At 46.4% G+C, this 27,779-nt stretch overlaps 1 protein-coding gene across 3 annotated transcripts; it reads right to left on the bottom strand.

The window, feature by feature from the left end:
• Nucleotides 1-796: 796 nt before the first annotated feature.
• On the bottom strand, nucleotides 797-27,724 carry rpap1 (RNA polymerase II associated protein 1). Of its 3 annotated transcripts, none has more exons than XM_064336945.1 (25): nucleotides 27,626-27,724; nucleotides 26,796-26,983; nucleotides 26,505-26,659; nucleotides 26,303-26,395; nucleotides 25,773-25,968; nucleotides 25,231-25,395; nucleotides 23,570-23,785; nucleotides 20,865-20,980; nucleotides 20,295-20,393; nucleotides 20,023-20,124; nucleotides 18,399-18,566; nucleotides 13,418-13,594; nucleotides 12,866-13,000; nucleotides 11,938-12,108; nucleotides 10,758-10,915; nucleotides 10,409-10,579; nucleotides 9,041-9,236; nucleotides 7,844-7,953; nucleotides 7,310-7,496; nucleotides 6,944-7,090; nucleotides 6,076-6,218; nucleotides 3,133-3,901; nucleotides 1,785-1,961; nucleotides 1,551-1,607; nucleotides 797-1,065 (listed from the first exon to the last, which is right to left on the bottom strand). In XM_064336945.1, the coding sequence occupies exons 1-25, from the start codon at nucleotides 27,718-27,720 to the stop codon at nucleotides 916-918; spliced, it is 4,341 nt and encodes a 1,446-aa protein (XP_064193015.1). In that variant the 5' UTR covers nucleotides 27,721-27,724; the 3' UTR covers nucleotides 797-915. The 3 variants fall into 3 exon arrangements, with proteins under 3 accessions (XP_064193015.1, XP_064193021.1, XP_064193028.1); XM_064336951.1 differs by having other exon boundaries at nucleotides 27,525-27,661; XM_064336958.1 differs by lacking the exon at nucleotides 27,626-27,724 and adding an exon at nucleotides 27,432-27,611.
• Between the last annotated feature and the right edge of the window lie 55 nt (nucleotides 27,725-27,779).

Here is a 27,779-nt window from a genome sequence, read left to right as displayed (position 1 = left end):
AAGTGAGAATCCAGTGATCTGTCAGGTAGAATAATAAAAATAAATACATTTCCAAAGTTGCAGAGACAACTTGGAAACTTTCAATGGAACATTGTGAAACGTGCTGGCAGTTTCCAGCCCCTTACCCAAACTTGTGTGTGTGCAGAGGTTAGTATGAGTGGGCCCTTGTGTATACAATAAGCGTTAGAGCAACTGTGTGCAGTTGAACTTCCCCGTGGCAGACACACACAGGACGACTGCAAGCCATAGATTGATAGCGTCCATAAATGCAGATTGTATTCCTTACGATACAAAATGGCCGAACACTGCAAAAACATGCGGTGGAATGGCTCTCATCCGACCCAAAGGCGCACTATTCTTTGCCAGGACGCACTGCTGTGTTCTTTTACCCTGGATTTGGCTGGTTTCATTTTCAGCCAGTCAAACACAGCATAATACCTGGGTGCGGTTTGACATAGCTGTGTGTGTTTTGTGAGAGGAGCCCTGGTCCCTGAGGGAGCAGCAGAATACCCCGCAATGAGCAGGTATTCAGTATAACACTGCTGACTCCACAATCTCCACCTCTCCATTCGTTTGAGAGAAGGTGATACACAGCCAAGCTGTCAGTCCTGGGCTTGGCTGACCTTCAGCTGTACTACTGAAGCGGGGGTGGGGGGCGGTGGGGGTAATGTGGGGGGACCGCCTCGTGAGTAATTTTACCCATTTTTCCAACTGCGCCTCCTCATTTTATCAAATAATTTTTCACTTAGGGGGAAAAACAACACAAAGCAGTATCATGTAGACCCATACACTCGCGTACAGTCTGAACGTACAAAAACCCATTTATTTCATTCAGGTCAGACAGTATAGGTTTCTCGCTGCCTCAGGGCATGAGTGGCCTCATCTGCCCAAGATGTCCTCCGTCTTCCTCCTTCCTCAGTCCTTCTCTCCACCGCTTCCTTCCTCCAATCCAACCACGGCCTCCAGCCTCCGGGCGCGGATGGGTGGCAGGTGATCGTACATCTCGAACCCGAGTTCGCTGTCCTGCCGAGGCTGCTTGAACAGGAGCAGGTGGGTCTTCAGCACCTAGAGGCCATTAAACAAGTGTCAAAGAAGGCCGCATGTGTGTTTGGGTGGGTACATGTTTGAGTGCATCATGGAATGCCAAACCCATCATTTGTGTGGTTGTAAAAATACAGAATACAGCTAAATTTATTTTTATAAAGAATAACAAAAAGATCTCTTATCTCTATTATTGTGATTAGCAGGCATAAAAGGCGCAGTCTAATGTGTTCCTGCGTGTGTGTGTGTGTGTGTACATGTACCTGCGTGCGTATGACAGGTGTGTGAGGACCAGAGGTGGGTAAACCGGCTTCAAAGAGTAAAAAGACTGACCATGTATTTGCTCCACCACCATGCACTAAACCAGCTGATTCTAATTAGCATAACTCTTCAGCATGATGGGAGAACTAATTATTGTGATCAGCTGGTTTAGTGCATGGTGCTGGAGCAAATGCATGGTCAGTCTTTACTTTTTGAAGCAGGGTTACCCACCTCTGGTGAGGACGTACCTCATCTTTCAGATAGTAGATCTTCCGTAACTGAGTCCGACGTGCTGCTTCTACCTCCTGTAGAGATTGAAAGACAGCGAGAGATTCATGAAGACAGTCACTTTGAAGACCTCAATAGGCAGAGCAATCATTAAGCCAGGAGTCATTCTTCACATCTACTGCCGTTCAGTTAAACAGTCCCAAAAACTGGCCTGCATATGGGCCCGTGCCTCAACGGGCGGCCAGTCCGGTTACCTGCAGGGCGGGGTCCTGGGAGAAGATGAAGGCGTTGAGGTGCGCCAGGGCCACCGTGTAGAGCACGGGGCACCAGGCCAGGCGGAGCGTCCCCGTCACCAGCGAACGGAAGTACAGCCGCAGCAGGGGAAGGGATTCCTCTGGAGGGGAGGTGTATCGCTCCAGAGGCGCAGGCAGCTGGAACAGTGCAGAGAGCACTGGCGTTAGCCCAAAAGGGCAGGCTGTTCCCTCAAGAGTACAATCATCAATCAGGCTTCTGCTGAATTCTGCATCTCAAACGTGCAGCTCTGAGCTTTCTCTCCCATTAGAATGAATCATGCGGGCTGCTGGGTGGTTCATTCGGTTAAGGCACCTCAGTGTGGTGTATGGATGTAGCCCCACGGTCTTGGATCGAATCTGGACCGTGCCGGTGGCATCTGTGGCCCGTAACTCCATAGGGCAAGGCGCAATTGGTGACTGGTGTCTCCCAGGGTTTGGGAGAGTTCAATCAGCTGCAGGGTCCACATTTCAGGGGTTGCTAGAGTGCAATGAGATGTACAACCCTGCTGACTGAACCCTCCCTAAACCTTAGCGATGCTACTTATAATTATGCATGACCATGCAGGGCTACTGGCCGGTAGCCAGTTTGATCCTGGACCATGAACCCATCCATGCGAGAACGGTGCCTTTACCGGATGAGCCACCAACAGCCCCAGCACTCATATTTATAACAGATCAAATGACATCAACAAAGCATCAATAAAATGGAAAAATAAGAGAGTGAGAATAAGGAGGGGGCAGGGAGGGACAGAGTGGGAGAGAGAAGGGGGATGAGTTTTTTTGTGACTTTTTTGTGATACTACAACACATCACAAGCACCAGGACAAAATGCCTTCCATTTTCAACTACTTGCCCCCCATGTAGCCCATGCACACCCACACTGCATCCACGGCAGGGGCTGTGTGTACACAGTGGGGGTGCGACTGTGTGCAGAGGGGGGCTATTTGCAGCATTACCAAACAAGCCGACTACTGCGCTACCTACAGTTCAGCACTGCCTACTGAATTCTGTATGTCTTAAAGTTCTGAGCAAAATGACAGGGTACTGCAGAAAGGTCCAATTCCCAAAGCATGTCATCTAACCCGAGAGAGAGAGAGAGAGAGAGAGAGAGATTTGCCTTTACTCTCTTTACAAATGCCTGTCTGAAATGTGCTCTCTCACAAGTTTCATCACTCTAAAGTGCAAGAAGAGGTAGAGAGCGACAAGACAGGAGGTTAAGGGGCATGGAGCCAAGGGGGAGGGTGGTGCTGGCAAATAAAACAGGCTTGTGAAGCCACAATGGGGGGGAGGGGGTTCCCCTCAGTCCTACCTGCCGCAGGGGGACCCCCAGGTAGCGCAGCAGCCCCACGTGCTCGCCGAACACCGCCAGCCTCATGGTGGCGCTGAAGCGCCTCTGCAGGGGCAGGAGCAGCACGCAGCCGAAGAGCGGGTCTCCGAAGGACACGGCCTCGAACTGCGCCAGCAGCGCCTCGTACAGGTCGTGGAAGGAGGCCACGCCCGGCAGGGGCACGCCCAGGTCCAGCGCCTGCAGCTGGGCGGGGCGCGTGAGGGCCCGCAGGAGGCCCCAGCCCAGGCGCTGCACCGCCCGCTCCAGGAACAGGTCGCTGGAGCACAGGAAGAGGCAGGAGAGCCGCGCCAGCTTGGCCGCGGGCGGCACCGCCCGCAGCCCCTCCTCCCGCCAGCACTCCAGGACCAGCAGCCACTGCAGGCAGTGCACGACCGACTCCGCCGCGCCCGGGGGGAGGGACTCCACATCGCCGCCCCCGCCCGCCCCGCCCGTCCTCTCGTACAGGCTGACGAGCGGCAGGAAAGGCCAATCGGAGGGCAGCGTGGGTCCGGAGACCTCCGGGAGGAGACGGGAGCGCACGCAGGGGGTGCGCCCCAGGTGTGCGTTCCGTGAGCGGAGGACCAGGGGCTCCAGATGGGCCAGATGGGACAGGTAGCACCCCCGTAGAGAGGGCAGCTGGGTGCAGGCGTCCCGCAGGAGTGGGCCCACAGGATGGGGGGCAGGAGAGCTGGAGTCTTGGAGCTGCAGCTCAGACAGCTCTGCTGCCTCTGGACCCCCAGTGTGGCCCTCCCTGAAACAGGTCAATAAAACACAGTCATAACACAAGAACACCATCAAACACAATAACACCATCACAACACATCCGCACGCCTCCCAGAAACAGGTCAGTAAAACACAGTCATAACACAAGAACACCATCAAACACAATAACACCATCACAACACATCCGCACGCCTCCCAGAAACAGGTCAGTAAAACACAGTCATATCACAATAACACCATCACAACACAATAACACTGTCATAACAGCGTCACAACACCATCATACAATGCCCACATGTCTCCCACATGTTATGATGGGTGTTATTGTTATAGTATTTATTGCACAGGTCAATAAAACATGACCACGTGTACTAGGCTACAAACATATAACGGGATCACTCCTTCACCCAGCTTTAAAAAGCAAAGGAAGAAAGCACAGGAAAACAAATGATTGTTATAACAAATTATTAACTTAATTCCTAAAAACACTACTGCACAAGGCCTAAAACCCGGGCCCAAGATCAGATGGTGAGGGAGAAGATAAACAAAACATCAGGTATTTAATAATAAAGCAAACACTTTCCTACAAGTGTCAAAACTTTTACTGCTATCCTTATGCTGAGGTAACACCACTGCTCAGTTGCTTGAACACAAATTTGCCCACATGTTACGTAACCAGTTTCAACCAAGTGCCCAGTGCCAACAAGAGTGAGATTCCAGTGCAGAGATCCCAATCCCAAGCAAACTTGGCTCTCCGGCTCCATCTGGTGAGCACCTAATGAAACTTGCAGAGATCAAAATTCCATTACGGTGCAATGCTGCTTCTTGAAGGTCTATTCTAAATGTGACGCGATACGTCAAGCTAACAAGGTGTTCTCCTCACACCTGCAGAATTCAGACACAGGTGTGTGTGTATAATGTGCTGTAGCTACAGCGGTCTGTGAACCTGAGCTTCCTTGCTTTCCACACTACTGAACTCCTGTGGCAGGGGTTCAAGTCTCTCAAACCTGTGCTAACAAAAACAACAACAAAAACTTTAAGTGGAACATCAGGATAATGACACAACCACAACAGATGTTGAGCATGTAAGACCTCTAATTATCTACCTTAACAAGTAATCTTTAGATCATGAAGCTTAGATCAGAGGGCAAGAGATCAGACATAAGGGCGAATCTGCCCACGCCCTCCAGCAAATTAACCGTTCCAGAAAACCAGCCACAGAAAAGAGGCACGTGCAGAAACACGCCGAGGCCAAGATGCTTCGGCTTTTGGTGTCCTCACTGAAGAGACATGACAGAGGGACGTGGTCCAAAATTTTAGGAGGATGGGCAAACGGTGAAATAATGGAGGTCTTAATTACATCCAATAATGACTGAAAATAATCCCTCAGATTGTCTTCACTACATCCGGGTTATTCTGTATTAAGCGCGGAGGTTTTATGTGAACCCTGATATAGATTTAGGCTAGCAGGCGCTGAGTGGCGCTGTGGCAAACCGTGCCTAATTCTGCAGGGCTCCTGGCCATGGCTGGCAGGGGCACAGTCAGAACTGGATTTCAGATGTCAGGCACTTCACAGGATTAGTGCCTTAGCAACCCGCCTAACCCTAACTCTAATGGCTAACACTACAGATGTTTGGTATCCAAGTCACAGCTTTTGGAATGTTACACCAAGAAGTTCAGTATCTTTCTCTAATTTCAGTTCTTTACAACACAGCATGTCTTTAAAGGGGGCAGTCTGTTTTAGATTCAAGGGTGTTCAGTTATATTCTCAACTGGTTACGTGTGCCTTTAATAGCCTTATCTCGTGTCATTTCTTTGCAGCTGGCTGTGCGTATTTTTAGAGAGACCAGCAGCAGAGAATTTCTTCACAAACCCTCATCTTAATTGTTTACCATGGTAACGACAACTGACCCCCTGTTGCACACCATTTCCAAAACTAAAGTCACCTGGAGCATAATTTAGGACCTGATTATTGAGGTTTTAGTATTAAGATGCTTCTGATTGATCACGGTCTGCGATGCAAATTGTAGGTTTGTAAAACAGCTGCAGGTTCATTCACTTTAGATCCCTACTCAAAAAAGGAAAACTCAGGAAATTTTACATTGCTCTCCATTTTAAGGGACCATGAAAGACAAGCACTGAACCTGCACTGAAACAATATTGCTATTTACGGAAGAAGAGAAGGACCAATGAGTGACTCACGGGATGAAATCCTGGTTGAAGACCATGGTGGCCAAGAGGTCATGCGCCAGGTGTTCACTGCCTGGCAAAAGCCACGATACCATTGCAATGGAAACCTCATGGAAGAGGGAGGCATGCTTGGCCACTTCGGTGTCGACAGGGACCTGGAAAAGAACATAATTCACAATTATCATACAACATGCAATATTGCAAATCCACCTACTCTAAAAAAAAAAAAAAAAGTTTTATATTTCTGGATTACCAGTTTTCCTGGCAGCAATCTGCCACTCATATCTCATCCATGTTTTACTGTACACTCAAGAAAGTAGAGAAATAAGATATTTCTTGAAATATTTGAAATAAGAGATTTCTGGGTGTTTCTGGGTCCCAGTGTCCATTAGGGTGTTAACTGCACCAAATGTTCAGGATATGTAAAGGTCAGTAGTATTTCTTTCTCCATTGGCGCATTTGCCTGAAGTCATAAAGCAAACACACTGAAAAAGATATGCATGGCAAATGCACTTGCATCTATGTTCTGCTGTAAAATATTGTAAAATTTGGAGTGTACATAATGTGTACTTATTATTGAGTATATCTATGTTTTTGTCCTGAGCTTTGCTTTATACTCAATACAGTAATAAAGGTTTTATTGATTGCAGTCTCCCACTGATGATCATTCCTAAACAGAAGCCAGGTATTCCAAGAGTCATGCAGTCTCCAAGCAAACACATGCAATCATCACCTATGTACCAACAAAGGCACCTACCAGTCTGTGTGTTAGCTTCAACAGCTGATAGAGGCACCTACCAGTCTGTGTGCCAGCTTCAACAGCTGATAGAGGCACCTACCAGCCTGTGTGCCAGCTTCAGCAGCTGATAGAGGCACCTACCAGTCTGTGTGCCAGCTTCAGCAGCTGAAAGAGGAAGTGGTGTTCATGGCGCAGGAGCCAGGTGGAGGCGTGGGAAAGGGTGGGCCTCGCCTGACAGCATGCTCTCAGACACGCCAGCAGGGGCTCTGAGAGGAGCAGTGGAGAAAACTGTAGAGGGAGGGGGGAGAGAGAGAGAAATAGAGAAATATGGGAAATATGATAAGCTTTTGGAAAATATAATGATAAATATATCATTCACATTTTTTGAGGAAATATTTGAAAGCGGCAATACATAAGAGTAATTATATTCCATGAGGGGTGGGTTGGAGGGCACGCTGGAGTTTTGGCTGTCTCTGAAGCAGGATGTGTGGTTTTATGAGGGTGTACCTTGTGGGCAATTCCCCTGTGAATGCTGGTGACAGTGTGAAGTAAACGGCAGAGAGCCGTGAGCAGTGGGAGGGGCGAGCTGGGGCCAGCCAGGGACCGCCCCCCTCTGCAGCCCCTTCCAGGGAGGCTGGGGACAGACTCTGGGTCCAGAGTGCAGGACTGCGGGTTACACAGCACTAAGAAGGACCTGGAGTAACCACCACAAAAACATGAATACACCAACACACAGCTGAACACTGCATTGACACAGAACTCAACACTGCACCAACACATAGCTGAACACAGCATTGACACAGAACTGAACACTGCACCAACACACAGCTGAACACTGCATTGACACAGAACTGAACACTGCCCCAACACATAACTGAACACTGCATCAGCACAGAGCTCAATGCTGCATCAACATAAACCTAAAACCATCATATCATTACAAACATGAAATCTATAAAGCTGAAGACAGTGGTAGATATACTCACTGACCCTAAAGGCTGATGGCATTGTTAACACTGACAGAGAAAAGCAGATGCTCACTTGAGGCAGTCCATCCCACTGCGCGTGGCCTGGTTAGACAGCAGAGGCAGGAGGACATCCGCTGCAAGAGCTTCCAGTTCCTGAAGACATTCCACAGGCTGGAAAGAGCTCTGTAAAGAAAAACAAAAATCTAATTAAGCCACAACACTGCATTTGTGCAAAAAAAGTAACTTTAGTCTTTTATAATTGTAATATTTTTCCATTTTGGTTTCAATTGCATCAAGTAGGCAAAGTCTAGATGTTTTCTAAATGTAAACGAGATTGGGTGTCACGTGTCCATGCCAGTCAGAGCACCACCAAGTTACTCACAAAATTACATCATTATGAATAAGATCGCTTCAGCAACTGAATGTTCAAAGTGAAACGACCATTCAGCTAGCTATGGTTAGGCTACCTTTCATGGTCATGGATCATAATTTAGTTGACGTGGTTCCTTGTCGAGGGAGTAAATAAGGTAGAAGATATCAGGGAATAATACAGTTGGATCATTCTTTTGTCTACTCTGTAACCGCACTGGAGTCCTATTCGGTTTATTTTGCCACAATATCTTTCATGGTCTTTAACGGAAACAATTCAAAGTAACTTGCAGACATAATAAAATATCAGTTACTGCTAGCTTGAACTATGGTAGGTCCCTATTCTGAGCAGTGACAGACATGAGATTTCTTTTTTTTTTTTTGACAAGTGTAGGATTATTTTCCCCCTCTGTCTCTATGGCCCCTCCCTTCTCCCCTCCCCTCTGTGCTTGCACTCTCAACCCCAATTTGCTATTTTTCAAAATTGTGAAGTGGGCAAAGACCAGCCAAAAGCTGGTGTTTCTGTACACTTTAAATGTAACAATTATGACCTGTTCCTTCGAAACCAGGGTATCAAACTGGGTTTACATTTCATTTTGTTCCCAAACAAATCTGATAAATGAGATTTTTTTCTTTTACATGAACAATTTTTCCTGAACAATATTTGTTTTCCACGGAATACTGTGCTGTCGCTAGATATTTTGAGTGACATATCTCATTTTCTGCTAGACACTGATTCATGGAAACTTACAATGATTTTATCTAAACACAGTGAGATTCCTTCAGTTAATCTTTAGCTGGCATATTTAAGTATAAGGTGTGTTTTAATAAGATGGCTATTGACAGCACTGTATATACACTCTAGCCCGGTGCTTCCAGTGTGTAAAGACCTGAAACAGACCTGAGAGCTGAGCTGGGAGTAGAACGCTTCCAGGTAGAGCAGCTGAGGGGGCAAGAGGATCAGTGCGCTCTCTCTCTGTGCCGGCTCCTCCAGAAGCCTCACACACCCCTTCAGCCAGCCCAGTATGGAGGGCTGCAGGCCTGTCACATGACTCCACTCCACTGGGGGAGGGGGAGGACACTCAGCATCCTGGAAGCTGTAGTTCAGAGAGGTAACCATCACTGATTGAGATTTAAATTGAAGACTTACATTCTGGAGACAAATAAAGCAGACAGATTTATTCCTAGCAGAAGGTGAGGGAAGCACCAGCATCACCCTCTTCATCTGCCAGGAATCTTGGAGCGGTACTGAACAAAAACTGTCTCTATCTGAGAACATCACGGCAGTGTGTCAGGCATGCAGATTCTTCCTGTAACACTGGGAGAATTCACCCCTTCCTCACCACCTACTCAACCCAGCCCCTAGTCCATATGCTGTTCATCTCCCTCCTGGGGATGATCCCTGCCTCTACAGTCAGCTCATCCAGAATGCTGCTGCTCATCTGATCTACACCCTCCCCAGACTCCCCATGTCTTCATCCCCCCTACTGGCTACCTATTTCAGCTTACATCAAATTCAAAATCTTGGTGCCTATTGGGCAGCTAAATGTACAGCTCCATTATTAATTTTAAAAATTTTCACAAGATCATCACACCCAACATACCAAACATGCATCTAGTACCTGTGCCCAGCCCTTCCCCACCTTGTGCTTGTTCTTCCAGGGGACCTACCTTTTTTTGGGGCTTTATTCAGCTTTATTTGGATAGAACGGTGTAGAGAGACAGGAAGAATTAGGAGGAGAGAGAGGGAGAGACGTGCAACAAAGGTCCCCAAGTGATGGAATGAGCACCCTGCTTTCAGTACAGGAGGAACCCTGTCCATCTTCTGACACAGACGGAAGACCCACATCGACAGATTGAACCTTGGCTCCTCTGACCTTCTTTAGCTATTCTTTCTTTCTTTGGATATTCTTATAGGATAATGTTAGGTACAGTGGTGTAAAGGTTATCTGTATGCTGGTATTTACTTTCGGTAAAATACTAACTGATTATACATGCAAACAATTATTATACTTATTGATTACACCTGGGCCTTCTGAGCCTTCTCGCTTTTGTATTCCAACACTGATGTGCCCAACTTGTGTACACTGCTAGGGAACAGTGTCTGTGCTAAGCTACCAAACAATCAGTGGAGTGCAATCGCTTCAGATGAAAAGCTCCCTACTAGCAACATGAGGGCCAAACCTCGAAAGGGAGGTTACCTTTCACCTCCCAGGTATTTCGCAAACGGCACCTGCAGAGCGCATAGAGGGGCAGGTGTTAGACCCACCTGTTGAATGCAGACTGCAGCTCCTGGTGGCAGCCTGCCGTGTGAGTGACGTTGGTGAGGAGCGTCAGCAGGGCCAGCGATCGCTGCAGCTCCAGGGGCCTCAGGGGGTCTGCAGGGGCCCACACTCGAGGGACGCACTGCAGGGCCTTCACCAGCAGGGGGTACAGGTCTCTGAGAAGGACACAGAGGACGCCGGTCTCAATTTCCTCACAGTGATGAGTGATGACTTTGAGGAACCAATTTAAACAAGTGTTACATTTGGTTAAATTTTTTGCCCAAATACTCAGGTAAGACAAACATAATTCAATTTATCACAGGGCTGAAGTTAAGCCCCGCCCCTTTGGCTCACCTGTACAGGTCACAGGCCTGTCCATATCCAGCAGCCACAGCCCACAGTCTCAGTGCTTCTGTGCTGATCCTCAGGGCCTCCCCTGGCTCCAGCGGGAGATCCTTGGGCTGCAGGGCCAGCAGGCAGGACAGACGCTCCCGTGCGCCAAAGCTGTGGAGCTGTTCAAAACGCGCCGGTGCAAGATTAGCACAATGTTACTGCTACGCTTACCAGCAGCTTCAGCACAGCATTCACTTTCAAAGGGAAGCCATACTGTAGAGCTCTTCACACTCCAGCCTAGCCTGCCCACAGTCCTGTGCATTCAATACTGTAGCATTGAGCACAATTTAACGTTAGCATAATGTTCACCCACACTGCAGAGCTGATCACAATGTAACGTTAGCATAATGTTTACCCACACTGCAGAGCTGATCACAATGTAACGTTAGCATAATGTTCACCCATACTGTAGCATTGAGCACAATGTAACGTTAGCATAATGTTCACCCATACTGTAGTGTTGAGCACAATGTAACATTAGCATAATGTTCACCCATAATGTACAGCTGATCACAATGTAACGTTAGCATAATGTTCACCCATAATGTACAGCTGATCACAATGTAACGTTAGCATAATGTTCACCCATAATGTACAGCTGATCACAATGTAACGTTAGCATAATGTTCACCCATAATGTACAGCTGATCACAATGTAACATTAGCATAATGTTCACCCATAATGTACAGCTGATCACAATGTAACATTAGCATAATGTTCACCCATAATGCACAGCTGATCACAATGTAACGTTAGCATAATGTTCACCCATACTGTAGAGCTGATTACAATGTAATGTTAGCATAATGTTCACCGATGCTGTAGAGCTGATTACAATGTAATGTTAGCATAATGTTCACCGATGCTGTAGAGCTGATCACAATGTAATGTTAGCATAATGTTCACCCATAATGTACAGCTGATTACAATGTAACGTTAGCATAATGTTCACCCATAATGTACAGCTGATCACATTGTAACATTAACATAACATTCACCCATACTGTAGAGCGGATCATGTAAAGTGTCTGTGTGTGTCTGTGTGGTGTGTGTGTGTGTGTGTGGTGTGTGCACGTGTGCGTAGACACAACTGAGCCATCATTAAAATGAACACACATCCCACTGGGAAGCCACACCCACCAGCCTAGCACAAGCTTGTCTCCCACTGGTGGCCAACACACGCAGGAGCTTCATCGCCAGGGCAACAGGCAGCCCATGCAGACTCTCTGGGGTGGGAGAGGTAGGTAGAGTCCAGGAACATGGCAGGAACTCCAACATCACTGTCTGCATGAGGCGAGGACAGTCTAGCACCTGGGGTGGGCAGAAACACGGGCCCAATCCATAAACAATACTGACAAACAAGTCTTTATGCATAGCAGGACAAGGGAACGAAAATGATTACACTACATACATTCACATAACGTGCTATGTGACAAACTGCTATAGTATGAACTCATGAGTTGCTATGATGTGTGTCACCTTTAGCTGTCCGTCTATGCAACCAACATAAGGGTGCCGGTTACATGGCGATAACTAAAAAGGCTGAGGATCTTGTCATATATCCTAGTGTCTAACTTAAAGAGATCGTGAAGCATTTACAAACTGCACATCCACGTACTGCAACTGACTATAGTATAAGGCCTTGGCTGCTGCTTATTTTATGCCTGATTTTGGAATGTAGGATGTCAGTGCCTCAGATTGTTTTCAATTGCTTTTCGAGATGGGGCATCAGAAACAGCTGCAATATGTCTTTTACTATTAGGCAGAATTACACAAAATTCAGAATATCCTATGTTATGGCTTTCTGCGGTGTGCTTAACTACCTGCTGCTCCACGCTGGCAGCAACCTTACGAAAAGGAGAAAGGACAGCAGCTGAGGGGGGCTTGCCAAGTCTTGTGGACTATATTCGAGTTCACTAAGAACCAACCCACTCTGCGCCTGCTTCCTTGCATTCAGCTTAGCTGTGGACCAGACTGCGCTTTGGATTTCAACCCTACGGACTGTGTTAAATCGAATTTGTCTCCCTTTTTGCGACCGCTACAGTTTTTTTGGGGAATTGAGACGCACCTGCGTGGCGGAGGAAGACGAGTGGCGGGCGATCCGGATCAGGACCTCCAGGACGTCCAGCACCACGCGGGGGGACGGGCGCAGCACCTCCAGAATGTAGCGCAGTCTGGGGAGCAGCTTCATCCTCAGCAGCCCCTGCAACAGACAGACATCTCACACTTGTTAGGAGAGAGAGAGAGAGAGAGAGTCAGGGACTGAAACTTGGAGAGGTGGAGAATGGTGAGGAACAGGGAGAGAAAAGGGTGTGCATCAAAAAGATGTCAGGTGGAGGAGAGTTAGTCAGAGGTGGAGGAAAGAATCAGAGAGGCAGAGGGGAGAGAATTAAAGAGATGGAGGAGAGAGTCAAAGATAGGTACAGGAAAGAAAGTGAGTCAGAGAGGTGGAGGGAAGAGAGAAAGTTAGAAAAATATCAGATGACAAACAAGAAAAGGAAGGGAAGGAGAGCTCATGAGAGAGAGAGACAAAGAGACAGACAGAGAAGGAGAACAGGCAGACAGTGTGCACGTAAGAAATGAGAGCTGGAGAGCTGGTCCAGGAAGAAGCTCCAGTCACCTTGATAACGTCGTCACGGGCCACGTCATGATCCGTCTTCCTCTCCTCTTTCTCCTTCGGCGTCTCCTTCATCACCTCATCCAGCCCCTCATCATCCTCCTCCTCTTCCTGAGCAGCGGGGAGCAGAGGAAACGCTTCCATCCCCAGGAACCAGGAAAAGGTGCTGTCCAGGGTGTCCTACCACAGGCAGACAGACAGACAGACAGACAGACAGACAGATCAAGCCCAAGCAGCACATCTGATCACTGGATCAGAGCTTCTTAAACTCCACCCTGGGGGACCCCTGTGTGTTCTGGTCTTTGTTCTAACCAGAACTGCACCCCCGAAATGTAACCAGCTGTTAATTGTTCTTAATTAGATTGTTTTAATGTCTTATGAAGGTTCATTTACTCTTTTAAAGTCAGATTATGTCAGAAATATTGACGCATGCCATAAAGAATAAACATCCCACATTCACGTATCAGGACTTTTAATGAGAGTAAACAATGCTTTCACTTTCTGTAAAGGTTTCTACGGTAAGAGACTCCTTTAGTAAGGGATAACATGTTTAATTCATACGGAAATGTGTTGGGACTTAATTACTTCAAGTTTGTATACTAGGCCATTGAAACAAAGCCGACGTGTGTTAATGTAAGTTCAAAGAAAAAATAATGAAAGGACTCAAAAGACCTGCTTTCAGCAAACTTCAACTAATCAATAGACTGGCTGTACGAAAAACTGCATACACAGAGGACCCCCAGGACCATGCTGGAGCGGTATGCTAAAAGCTCTTCTGGGTAATTTGGCTTTCTCATTTATTGGCTGAAGAGAGGAAGGAATAAAGTATTAGTGAAACAAAACAGTGTTTCTGGAGAGGTGACTCATAAGGAGCTGTCTGGGGGCCCTAAATTTCTGAAGTTACTTGAGGCAAAAGAGCTAGCAATGCATCCTGGATTGGAACTGATGGGTGATAAACATTACCTTAATGAGCTAACTTAATATCCAACATTAACTAATGGTTATAATGAACTTATGGTTCTTCAATGAATTATAAATTAAGTCAAAAAAAGTTCATTAAAACAAGAAACTACCAGAGTGTTACACCAGCTTAGTCTGCCTCTTCTTACAAATCCTTGTTGGCAGCTATCAAAAATGGACTGTCTGTCACCGTCTTGACAAAGTGCACACTCTCCAGATTTGAATAATAGAATAGCATTAGAAAGCTTGGATTTGACAATGCCTGGCAATGAGCATCGCCCAGGCGGTCTATGCATTACACGGCCAACACATACCAGGCCTGTAGACAATAAGCATATGTTTCAAAACAAGGAAGACTGTCTTTAGCTCTGACACATAGATGAGAGACTTGTGAGAGGCAACATATCCATATGGACCCCTGCAGAAATCATGCAACTGACTGCTGTGGAATTCCGTGTGGACAGGGCAACCCAGAGAGAGCTTGAGACGGCCACCAGTCTCCTACAAACCCTCAAGCAGTTCACGCAGAACGTGAACATGAATCACTTTTGAACTGGTCTCATCTGTAGCAACCTAAATAAAACAACAGACTAGGCCATTGCCATCAACCCTAGCAACCGTACTGCTAGCAGAACTCTATAGTGAGTGTCCTCTGCTGCGAGAGTCCTCTACTGGGTGAAAAAGCATTGAGGTGTGATAGGTGCTCTCTCACGGAGAGAGATTTCAGACTCAGATACCGAGTGCTGCCTCGATGCGAGGGAGCACTTTCTCCAGCCGATAACAAACCCGCCTTACGCGTGAGCCAAGGGTTGAAGTGTGAAGCACTGCAGTCTCCCTGAAAGGGGAGAGAATGAGCCGATCGCTGAGATAGTTTAACGCAGATCTCAAGTGAGCAAAAGTTTTGATAGCCAACAGAAACTGTGGTTTGGAGCTCTCATTCCGCCATCCTTCTTGTGGAGTGAAGTGATCAGGAGAACTACAGAGAGAGTTGAAAGGAGGGGTACTTTTAAAAGCCCGGCCAGCTCTCTCACAAACACACAGAAACTACTTACATTTACATTCACAATTCAGGCTTACCTAGAATGACTTTTTTTTTTAAACCAAATATTCATTTATGTAGCTAGATATATACTGAAGAAATTCAGGCATTAGGGCAGTGTCTTAAGTGGGAATCAAACCTGCAACCTTTTGGTTACAAGACCAGTTCCTTAACCATTAATGCACAGCCACCCAGTACTTACATATGATGAGGATGGAGATGACGCCACCCCAGATGTGGGGCGTGGGGCGTGTGTGACAGACGCTGCCTCCTCACGAACGTCCCCGCAGCAGAGAGGCGGCATGTGGAGGAGGGGGAGGGGATACAGGACTGGCAGAGCGTTTCTTTTTGTTCAGCGGCCAGGTCTCTAGTGCGCACCCCCAAGGACACGTAGAAACTACTGCTTGCTGCGGGGAAGATAGCTCCGCCCCTCCCTGCTCCGCCGATACAGAGACGGAGAAGGGAGGGGCATGTGTGTGACGGACACGACGGACAGACTCACCGCTCCGGCCGCAGGGGAGAGGCCGCGCGCGTTTCAGATTTCGTTTTAACGGGCAGTGAGGGATTGAGCACCTGTGACACTTGCATATAACACATCTTCCGTTTCATAAGGCAGGGATAGCGGGTGCATTTACACACGAAAAACTAGACAGCTCTGGGCGACGCCTCCTGTATGTGGCTGATGCCCAGCCGTAGAGAGCGAGGCGTCATGACAGACCGCTCCCCAGCCTGCCCTGCAGCAGCCGCCCTGCCTATGACAGGCAGAGAATGCATGGCCTGGGGAAGCTCGTAAACTCCATCCCCCGTCAGCTTACCCTTTGTTGATCTAGAGACTCTATTTGATAAACGGTGAGGACAGGAGGGATATTAATGACCGTGACTCCTCCCCAGCTCAGGTATGAGACCTGTCAGTGAGAGAAGCAGTAAGGTGAGGAAGTCCTCCAGTCTGTTCCCCGTCCACCACCGTCAATGCCAAATTGTCAGAGAGTGCAGGAGCTCATTCAAAGGGGAGGGACGATGGCGGGCACCCACTGCTGCCCACTGGCCGCTCCTGCTTTTCACTGCTGGTGAGGTCGATATAGGGCGGATAACCCTCCAGGCATGACAACTGCCAAACAAGGCAAGGCAGCAGTGCACAACCCAGAGCATAGCAGGTGGCCATCACGCTAGCCAACTGACATATGGTGCAGCTGTTGGACAGAGGCAAAGCCGAGCTGCATAGGCTGCAAGTCCATGCTCATAGAAGGTTGATTGGCTTAAAGCCAACTCCAATAGAGTGAATAAGAGAAGCTCTACGAAAAAAGGCATTCAAAACTGCTTGGCAGGCAATTCAGCTCAAAGTTTGGCATGGCAGTTGTATCAAACAAGAATAAAACACACACACCAGGTGCATACAGAGAAGCACTGCAGCTGATTCCTGGAGTGGTGGTGACATATTTTATGGTGGAGGTTACAGGTTCAAGCGATTGTACCCTTGAGCAAGGTACTAAACCTAAAATGTTTCAGTATTTATATGGCTGTATAAAAAGGATATTACGTGTAAAAAAATATATTACATTTTTTTCTTCTTTTTTTTTTTTTTAAAGGTTGTGTAAGTCACCCTGGATAAAAGCATCTGATAAATGCCTGTTATGTACTGGTATGGAAAACACTGCAGGGTGTGGCCATAAGAAACAAGAGAATTCCAGAAAATTCTAAGATTGTAAGAAAATAGTCAGGTTTTGTCATTCTAGTCACTGCCCTGCTGGACTGAAGGTTTATGCAGGAGATCGAGGCAGGCCACAGCACCCAGCTGAGTAGAGTCCCTGCTATGAAGCACCAAGGCTGTGAATATCCTGCTGACAGAGAACCTCCTTCCCAGTGAAACGGAATGCTCCATGTTGATGTGTGTGTGAGGGGGGCACCGCCTTGCTGCAGTAGCCCCGTCAGGAGTGACAAATATCAGAGCAAGAAGCTGGCTCGTGAATGCACAAACTTCCCCGCACTGAGAGACAAAGCCAGAAACTAGACAGAGATGGATGGAACAGAAGAGAGGGAGGACAGACAGTACAGCAAGGAGAGAGGGTGCGAAGGGAAGAAGGCATAGCTTCCTACAGTCACGGTCAGAGAATGCGGAAAAGGGTTTGATTCCAGAAAGGGCAGGGAAACGTAGCCGCCATCTCCCTGAAGGCCAAAACCTTGCCTAATTAATCAATGTAAACTAATTAGCAAATTGCCACAGCTCCTTCGTTAGCATTTGAGGGGGTGCCTTATGCAGACATGCAATGGTTCCTGAGGGCAGCAGAGGACAGACCCTGCACAACGGCATGCTGGGAAGGCTGAATGATTGGCAGTGGGAAAACCGACTACCACTGACAACCTTCTGAACCAAAATAATGTGATACATTCAGCCCTGCTGGTCTTTCCCTAACAAGATCCACACAGTGTCATTAATCCACACCGCTGGTCACCCATTTTGCCCTTATTGCACAACCTGAGTACATCTATTTAATGACATGTTTAGGAGACTTTGAGCATTCAGTAGAAGTCTATACAAGGCATTACATCAATAGACTGGCAGATCCCTTTTTAGATGGTACTTCCCACACATAAATTGGTCACAAACTGAGGCTTTTGAAAGAAAAACAAGCATCTATCTCACTGGTATCTTCAGGGAGACATGACTATAAGAGGCAGTATATCACAGGCAACTGCAGTGAAAGTAAAACCAAAGCTCTTTTTTATAGGGTCAAGCTGACAATGTATTTGACATCCAAGTGCTTGTCCTGGTAGGAGTGGGTCCTATTGGGTAGCTCAGCTGAACCAATCAGAAAAAGGTGAACATGGCAAACTACCAATCAGAAAAAACAAACAAGTTAAATGAAGGCCCCAGCTCATAACTGAAGGGTCATCCAAGACAATATTAGCATATGAAACAAAAGCAGACACCGAAATGACACGGCAGAATACTTTTGCGGATTACTTGTAACTTGTCACCCCGCTCACCTCATCGCCAGGGGAGACCAGCAAAGCACGGAGCGCGTGCACAGCAGCGGCCATCACGCCCTCCACACTGTCATCCAGAGAGAAGCGCAGGAGGAAGAGGAGACCGGCATCCAGCATGGCAGACACCACGCTGCCCTTCAAACAGGAAGTGAAGTCACCGAGGTGGGCCTAGACAAGGGAGGGGGGACACATTAGCCAATGGCTAAATATTCCAGCAACCACTACAATGGTCTGACCAAGTATAATCCATACTTCCATTATTGCATCTGCTGCATAAGTTGGCCAATTGGCCATAACAACAGTTATTTTATGAATGTACATTATACAAACAGTTAAATAATACAGCTAATTATGATGGGTACTATAAACCAGTTTATGGATTATTTTCAAACATTTTCTTTATTTGAGTTTCATTTCATTTCAGTTTTGTTTCGTTTAATAAGACGAGGAACAGTGAGCCCCCACTAAAAAGCCGGAGGAGCTGGTCTGCTGGAAAGGTTCACTCAGTTTGCTTTCACTTGCTAGTGGCTTTGGAGGCATGTAAATCAGTGCAACATATACAGTAGTCATTTATATGTTTGGACAGCACACCTTAAATAAATACGAAATTATTTTATTCTTTCACAGGTATTGCTCTGGCTCCATTCCAACACATTTTAAAGGCCATACACTTAAAATACCATCGAAACTACATTCAAACATGTCCTGGTGCCAAGCATAAGCAGGTCCCTTGAGAAATTATCAGAACTGCAGTGAAGTATAATGGGATTACCGTAGGGCCTACAACTCCTTGCAAAAAATCCCAAACAGCCATCCGCTATAAAATGATTTCCTTCCACGTCTTTACAATTTCACACAGCTAGGAATACAGGCAGCTGAGGCTTAATTTGACAACAGGATTATTGTTATTTATGTTTAAGCTCTGCTAGTGGTGGAAGCAGAGGCAACAAGGCTGCTGAGCGACGGTCATCCACTGAGTAAGACAGGAAGCACAGGCAGAGTCCATTCTAAAAGAGCAAACAGGATGGCGGGGCTTATTTTCACAGGTACGATACCTGGTGGTTACCTTGGTGAGGATGTAAGTGAGGGTTATGATATGCAGTGGTTACCTTGGTGATGCAGAGGGTTACGATTGCAGCGTTACCTTTGGGAGTAGGAGGTACGATTGCAGTGTTACCTGTAGTGCTGAGGTAGATATCAGCGACGTAGATGTATAGGTACATATGCAGTTACCTTGGTGATGATGTGTGAGGTAGGATGATTAATGTGAGGGTGTACGGTATATGCATGGTACGGTGATGATGAGTGAGGGTTGTATGCGTTCTAGAGGATGGAGGGTTATGATATGCAGTGGTTACCTTGGTGATGATGCGAGTGAGGGTTACGATATGCAGCAGTTACCTTGGTGAGGATGCGAGCGAGGGTTACGATATGCAGCAGTTACCTTGGTGAGGATGCAGGTAATGTGCAGTCGGTGATGAGGAGGTTATATGCAGCAGTTACCTTGTGGATGCGAGCAGGTTAATATCAGCAGTTACCTTGGTGAGGATGTAAGTGAGGGTTACGATATGCAGCGGTTACCTTGGTGAGGATGCGAGTGAGGGTTACGATATGCAGCAGTTACCTTGGTGAGGATGCGAGCGAGGGTTGTGAGGGCCAGGCTGCGCTGCTGGATCACCTGACTGCGTGAGAGGTGGAAGAGCTCCTGCAGGGAATATCCAGCCAGCTGTAAGAGAGGAGCAGAGGGAACACAGTCACTGAGGCACAATGCACTGTCCCAGTAGAGCATGCCTGTACTGTGACCAGCCATACACTGCATCAATCACTGTGGCCCCTCCCACTCTGGACAACTCCAAATCTGTGGCCCCTCCCTCTCCTTCCAGACAGCCTCCTGACCTCAGGCTCTTCTCCATGGTGGTGCAGGCCAAGGTGGGTCGGCAGGTCTTCAGTTGGGGGGATCAGGTTGCCATTGAAATCGAAACGGGCCTGCATGGCCTGCGAGGACAGAGACACAGCCGTTACTGCCCGATTCAAACACCATCTCTTCTCTCAGACCCTCCCTGAATCAAACACCACCTCACGTCTCAGTCCCTCCTTGAATCAAACACCACCTCACGTCTCAGACCCTCCCTGAATCAAACACCACCTCACGTCTCAGTCCCTCCTTGAATCAAACACCACCTCACGTCTCAGTCCCTCCTTGAATCAAACACCACCTCACGTCTCAGTCCCTCCCTGAATCAAACACCACCTCACGTCTCAGTCCCTCCCTGAATCAAACACCACCTCACGTCTCAGACCCTCCCTGAATCAAACACCACCTCACGTCTCAGTCCCTCCCCGATTCAAATGCCATCTCTTCTCTCAGTCCCTCCCTGAATAAAACACCACCTCACACGCTGTCACTGCTTAATTCAAACCCCAGTTCTCCCCTCTGCCTCCTCCCATCTCTTTTCTCCAGCTTACCCTCTTAGTGCCCCTCCTCCTGGGGGGTGGCAGGTCCCTCAGCCACTCCAGTTTCTCAGGCTCCAGCTTGTCCATGTGTAGCCACTCCTTCTGGGGCCTGACAGGCAGCTCTTCCTCTGCAGTGAGACAGTGATGCATCGTCATCATCTTTTTCCAATTATTCCCCCATCACCCCATCACAGACACTGATGAATAAGCCTGCACACCATTTTGGCTCCCAACAGCGCAGATTTTGCTGATTCAACTAAACTTCATCCAAAATGGATCCCTGTCTAATCCTGGGGTGCTGAAAACTGAATAAATTTGCAGGCTTTTTTAAAAATCAGTTTCCTAGATGTTCCATTGGCTTGGTACCTTTACGATTAAGATATTACCATAATAATTTGACCGTACACATTTTTTATTCTTCCCAAAAAAAGTCCTGTGGACTATATCATGCAAAATCTTCACTGAAGCTATCCTGCAAAACAGATACAATAGCAGAGACACCCTGAAAACCCATATCTGTGAACTTCAGTACTCTCCCTGCTACCGAACAGTACTGACAGATGACTGATAGATGACTAACACATGCGAACTTCAGTACTGTACCTGCTACCGAACACTACTGACTGATGACTGACACATGCGAACTTCAGTACTGTAGCCTGCTACTGAACAGTACTGACTGATGACTGACACATGTGAACTTCAGTATTCTCCCTGCTACCGAACACTACTGACTGATGACTGACACATGTGAACTTCAGTACTGTACCTGCTACTGAACAGAAATGAGGCCTATGTGTGAAACAATCTTAGCTGCTCAATAGGCCAGAGACCACTGTGTAGTCACCTCCAGTTTGCACAAAGCAGTGACACAGCAAGGCCTCAATTCAAAGTTTCTCCTGTATTGCACCAAATAAAACGTTTAAACATTGAACAGAATGTTGGTACTGTGGAGCATTGTATTTTGAATGCACCTCTGCCACTGGGTGGTGGTGCTGTCCAAAGTTTTTTCTTTCTACACGATTTCACAAACTGAAACAAACTGTCATTTTCCGAGGTTCTGTGACAAATGAAATTTTTAAATGCATTGCAGTTTGTGTGTCTGGTGTCAGCAGTGGTATATTAAATAGTTGGTTTCTGACACTATGACAGTGATTGTGTGCAGGAGACGAAAAAGTGTGCTCTTCAAGCTCAACCTCTTGAAATTGGTCTCATCTCCCGATATAAGCACTGACTTTGAAAAGTAAAAGTCGTTCTAAAGCCAGATTATCTGAGCAACATGCAATTCTCCAAAAGTTGACAAGGCAAGCCCAAGTATATTCTAACAAAGCCAGTGGCAGTCAGAAAACTTTGACCTTTAGACTCATATTTTTCCTAATAATGAGGATTATTATGTTTAAAAATATGTACATAATTTGTTCATTTCTGCCCCTAGGGGAATAGCATTAGAAATCAGCATTGTATTGAAGGTTACCTATTTTTTAAGTTAGACTAACGATGCCTAATTTTTGAATTAGCGAAACAATTTGCCTGTGCTTATTATTTTTCACTGCACTATGGAAATGTGAGAATTTTAAATGGCTTTCAATTGCAGTTAGAAACTGGTTAGGATCATCCATTTCAGACACTAATTCTGTAAACATCTGTTACATTGCTAATAACATTGGTAAAACCCAGCACAAAACTGAAAGCACAGGGGATGTATTTATTAAACCTAATGATACTTTGAGCACCACACATGCATTGAGCACCACTGGCAGTAGTGCTGCCATTGAATTCACATGACGTGGAAATGAGTGTCCTCATTCTGTAGGAATAGCAGAACCAGCAGTGGAGCAATCCAAAGAGATGTCAGGGCAGAGGCAGTGGAGGAGTGGGCCCTGTGCATTAGCTACAGTAATCTGAACTCATGTGCTGAGCAGACTCGTTTTCCATTATCTCCATTACCCCAAATTAATCTGGGCTCTCTCTTGCAGGGAGCATGGCTAATCAGGCTAATTGAAATCAATGGGCAGCAATCAATGCTGACCACAGAAAAGGGGGTGGGGACCCTCAGGATTCCAGTTGTGAAAATAGGCCTCCTCATATATTAGCATCAGTCACAGAAGACCAGTTGTACCTAATGTTGGCTAGGTATGGACGTAACTCTGCTATGGCTGTAAAGATGACTGTGTAATACAATTGAGCTAAAGCTTCTGAACTTCACAGTCCCGTGTCCATAGGCACCCTGTATCACCACCCAGACTCTATGAAAACCCTGAATCACTGTCTAGTCTATACAGATGCTTTATCAGGCTCTTGGACTCGTAGGCCAGACTCAGAAAGCTCCAACCTACAATGGTTAGAACGCTCCACCCTGCTCTGTCCACCCACTATGAAATTACACTCATGAATATGCATGTTCAATCTAAAAATACCCTTTGAACTTTGAGAACAAATGACCTTCCTATACAGCCTAATAGCAGTATTGAGCTATACTTGATACACCCGAGCAGCTCAAAGAGACTGTTCTGCTAAATAAATCAATTATAAATCAATTCAAATATGCACCACAGCACTAACAACTTGGAAAGTCGCAAATCAGAGAGATGCCGATAGACCAAGGAAAACAACAAAACTGAACTACTCTGCCTCTTCGATGGGCCTGATGATAGTCAAAAAAGAAATGTTCCAATAACAGTACAACCAACATCTTCCCTACTACTTCCTTCACTTACCTGTGACTGGAGGTTGTGGCTCCACCGCATCTTCCTCCATCTCCATTTGAAGTGGCTCTGGCTCTGGCTCTGGCTCCCTGAAGTCAACTTCTGTCACAGTGCTACCAGCTGCACTTTGATCCCCCTGCGGGGTACCGGGGCCATGCAGGGGGAGGTTTAAAGGGGCAGTGGAACCCTTGGCTTTATGAGACCTCACAAATTCCACCAGGCGGGGATCTGAGAAACAGACAGACAGCTTGATGGGCAGGTGGCATGTCTGAGAAACTGATTTACATGAAGGTGGCATGTTTGAGAAACAGAGAAAGACTGAGGTCAAACTACAGGTTACAACCTGGCTGAGCCCAAGGGAATAGCAGGAAGGTCATTTGGTTTAACAAATTAATATTTAGAAGATTAAAATATCGAATGAAGCAATGTTTGTAACCAAAGCTTAGTTAGCGGACAAAAATCCAGAGAATTGGCTTATAATGTAAATCTTAAAAGAAAACAATGTCGCCTTTCACAAAAAAGCTTCCCATTGATTCTCATCCTGTCTCAAAAAAAACCACACTGATGGGATTAAAATATTTTTCTTTACACTGCAGATTCTTTCGTTAGCTCATGAAATTTGCACTCAAAACCCCAGGGACAGTGAAACCAGGAGTCACCTCTATTAATATGAACTGGAAGAACACCTTGTTTCAGACCAAAAGTAAAGTCAGGCTTGAAGGGAGAGGACCACCACAGATGTATTTGCAAATATTAAGGTTACATGAACCTGTGTAAGACACCATTAGGCAGACTTAGAATGTTTGATTAGTAATGACCCACTTGTCTTGGAATAGGAGTTCAAATCTTACCTAGACCTGGGACAGTGGGGATACAAGGGTGTATTCTCAAAGTCTATGCACCTAGCGTTTGACTAGAATGGCGTAACATAACACAGCCCATTCTCAGGACCTGGAGAGCATCAACCTAATTTAAGGAGATAGAAATGCAGAGGATAATTAAGGTTCTAAAACTGGAAGTATCGTTGATAAGATGAACTCAGCCGAAATCGAACCTTAGTCGAACACGGCACTGAATACAAACGTATGTATACCCCCTGCAGCTTCGAACTGTTTGTTTAGTGAAACTCCACACCAGGGAGGGGTTGCAAAGATTCAGATTCTGTGGTTGTGGTAACCACGGGAAACATGGAAGTTATTTAGCACTGCAAAAAAAGAAAGAGAAGATGGTATGTTTGTTCGCTCAGACAAGGAGACGGGACACAGCCAACGTAGCCACCCATGTGATATTTTAGACCAATTGCAGGCAATCTCCACATTTACACCGGTGTGCAAACATCTCAGCTAGTTCGGCCAGCAGGGCACAATGCAGTGACTGAAGTCAATGTGGAGTTTCGTTTTCTCCATAAACACATCATTTTATGTCATGTAGTTCGTACATACTAGCCAAAGTTTCTGTTTCCACAGCAAGTATACTCATGGCTTAAGGGTGTGTTGTCATGCAGATATTGAGCTCAACACACTGGGAAGATGATGTGCCACCATAACTTCACAAGATCAACAGGCCCACAAACCTTGAGAGAGGGAGAACCCATCATGTTCTGCTCCTCCACAGAAAGTGAAATGATCTGCAGCTGCAAAGCCAGTGTGAACCCCTCCCACCAGAGCACCCACCTAACTGAGTCAGCAGCCTCTGCTGCTCCTCCAGGATCTCTCCCTGGGACATGCCCTCCAGCCTGGTCTGGTTCTCCTGGTGGATTTTCAAGGCTTCCTTGGTGCTGTCCTGCTGGCTCAAGCCCTGTCCTGACACCAGCCTGGAGCTCTTGGATACAGTACGACCTTAACACATACATACACGATTTATAAATGATATAATGCCACATTTATCAAACAAAGACAGGCAAGCTGAGCTCCAAACTCTGCGATGAACAACCATCAATATCACAGAATAATGACAATTCATACACAGCAAATGGACAGTTACACTTCTAGAATTTACCAACATTTTCTAAACCAAGAAGTGCCACTAAGCTTACAATTTATTTTTCAATAGTCAACATTTGCATACAACATCCAATATGAAGACGGATGTCTTACAGGTGTAAGAATACAACCAAATATGGAATAATTTCTGAACAACAAAACTATGTTTTTGAAAAATGTGTCAAGGGTACAACCTCTTTGACACTTAAAATTCACCCCGGGTCAGAAATTACCTTCATGTCCAGGAAGAGACTGTTCTGTCTCCATGGTTACAACAGGAGAGATATTTGACCCCTGCAGTCCAGGCCTCAGGGAAGGATGACTGCTTTGGGGCTTGCCACGAGACGACACACCCCCCTGTCTGGCTCTCTGAGCTGCGAGCTTCTGTGCAAAAATACTCCTCCTGCCCCCAGGTGTGGGTCCCTGTGCCTGTCCAGGTGCAAAGATTTCACAAGCAATTGCACTATAAATAGTACTCAGCAATATCTAGCCTAATTGTTTTTATGGCTTCCATATTCTATATTACGTTCAAGAGCACGATATGTGAACCCACTTCAATGGTCAATCAGTGGAATAGTGACACCGACTTGACAGATTTTCCACTTGAATGTAGCCTACAGCCTACTTTAAAATTATTTTTTTCATTTGACTGTGCTGAACTCAATTTTTTGTTATTTAGCCAACTACATTCTTGATGAGATTAAGAGAACAGTTTAATCAATTCCAGTGTGCAGATGTGCTCATTAAACCTGGACTGTCTTACCTCATCCTCTACCTCTGACCGATGGAAGACTTTGGGGAAAGCATCCGTGGTGAAGGCTGGCAGAGACACAGGGACACTGCTTGAGTCCCTTTCCTAAACCCAAAAGGAGATCAGAAGAACAATATGAGAGGCTCTCACTCAGTACAGGGATAGACAGTGGCCATTTTTGTGGTGAAAGCCTTACACATGAAGTGACACTCACAATGATTCTGGACAGGACAGCAGTGACATGCGTGTCATGTCTGTCCAGACGTTCCTCGGGGCCCTCATCCTCAAAATGTACACTCCCTGCCTTGAAGCGGGACTTCTTAGGGGCCGCGGGAGTCAAAGGGGGAATCTCATCTGAGACATCTTGGTCTAGGAAACAAAGCAGAAGCCATGGCCATAGAAAGTGTGTTGTGCCCACACAAACATCAGATTCATTGCAATAATTGCAAGTGCTCCATTGACTTTTTAAAAATCAGGTACTTTGTGCAGACTATTCATTGTGTACCTTGAATGGTGACCACATCTCTGTGGCCAGTCCCTGGCTCTTTGTGCCCCACATTCTCTTCCCCCCTGCGCTTGTCAGGTCGACGGGCCACATGGACCGCAGACGGGGCACCTGATTTCAGGAATTCCTCCTGGGCTCGCAGGAGGTCCGCCTCAGAGTCTCCGGGCTTGGGACGTCTCAACATCCCCCTGTGGAGACCATCAACGACAAACATGAACGAACCAACCTGTGACTAGATGTACAGAAATAAAAAAAAACCCGTTATTTAAAAATAAAAATGACTGCTTAAATGTGAAAGTAGGCAGCTAATCGATTCGCCTCCAAGCCGAAAGCCTGGCTTCTCCCTTTGGAAGCGAGGGGAACGGAATACTTTTAAAAAGAGTAATGAGGTTGTGAACTTGTCAGATACACAAGAAATGTCCGGCTAAGCACGCTGGGATATAGCTAGATATCGTTAGGTAGTCTAATCAGCGAAACGAAAGCAACATTGATTCACCTAAAATAATAATGCACCAAAATATGGGACAGTAATTCATATAAAGCAATGCATTTCTCAATAGTAAATACATCCAGCTAATGTAGCTGGTGTCTGTCCAGTAACAATCTTCGCTGGTTTGCTAGCACATATTAGCTTACCAAATTCCATGAGGTTTTGGTGCTTTTACAATGCGGTTATTATATGAATAAAGACCTAATACAAAGGGCTATACATCAGTGCAAACGATTCACCTTTGTTAAAATGACACGGCTTCCCAACACAATTTTACTCAGCTTGCCTTCTCAGAATAACTTCATGATACAACGTGAAAGCATATATTTCCGCCACTCACTGAACTGCTTCCGTAGGCAATGTGAACAACTTCCGCCCCGCATGTTGGTTTTGCACAGTCTGGTTTTGTATTGGGTCGGTGTTAGCAAGGGGCATAGAACTGTTCTGTGTCTAGGTGTAACGAAGTACAGTGACGTCATATTTGTCTTGGTATC

This window comes from Anguilla rostrata, chromosome 1 (genome assembly GCF_018555375.3).
Source record: "Anguilla rostrata isolate EN2019 chromosome 1, ASM1855537v3, whole genome shotgun sequence".
Lineage (NCBI taxonomy): Eukaryota > Metazoa > Chordata > Actinopteri > Anguilliformes > Anguillidae > Anguilla > Anguilla rostrata.
Note: the sequence above shows the minus strand (reverse complement) of the source record. Positions and strands in the feature narration are given on the sequence as shown.

Coding starts and splice junctions, on each gene's coding strand:
- rpap1 (XM_064336945.1), bottom strand. CDS start 27,720: ATGCCCCTTGCTAACACCGACCCAATACAAAACCAGACTGTGCAAAAC. Junction 26,984..27,625: donor TTGCCTACGGAAGCAGTTCA/GTGAGTGGCGGA, acceptor TGGTCTCCACAG/GGGGATGTTGAGACGTCCCA. Junction 1,962..3,132: donor TGGGGGTCCCCCTGCGGCAG/GTAGGACTGAGG, acceptor GCACTGTTCCAG/CTGCCTGCGCCTCTGGAGCG.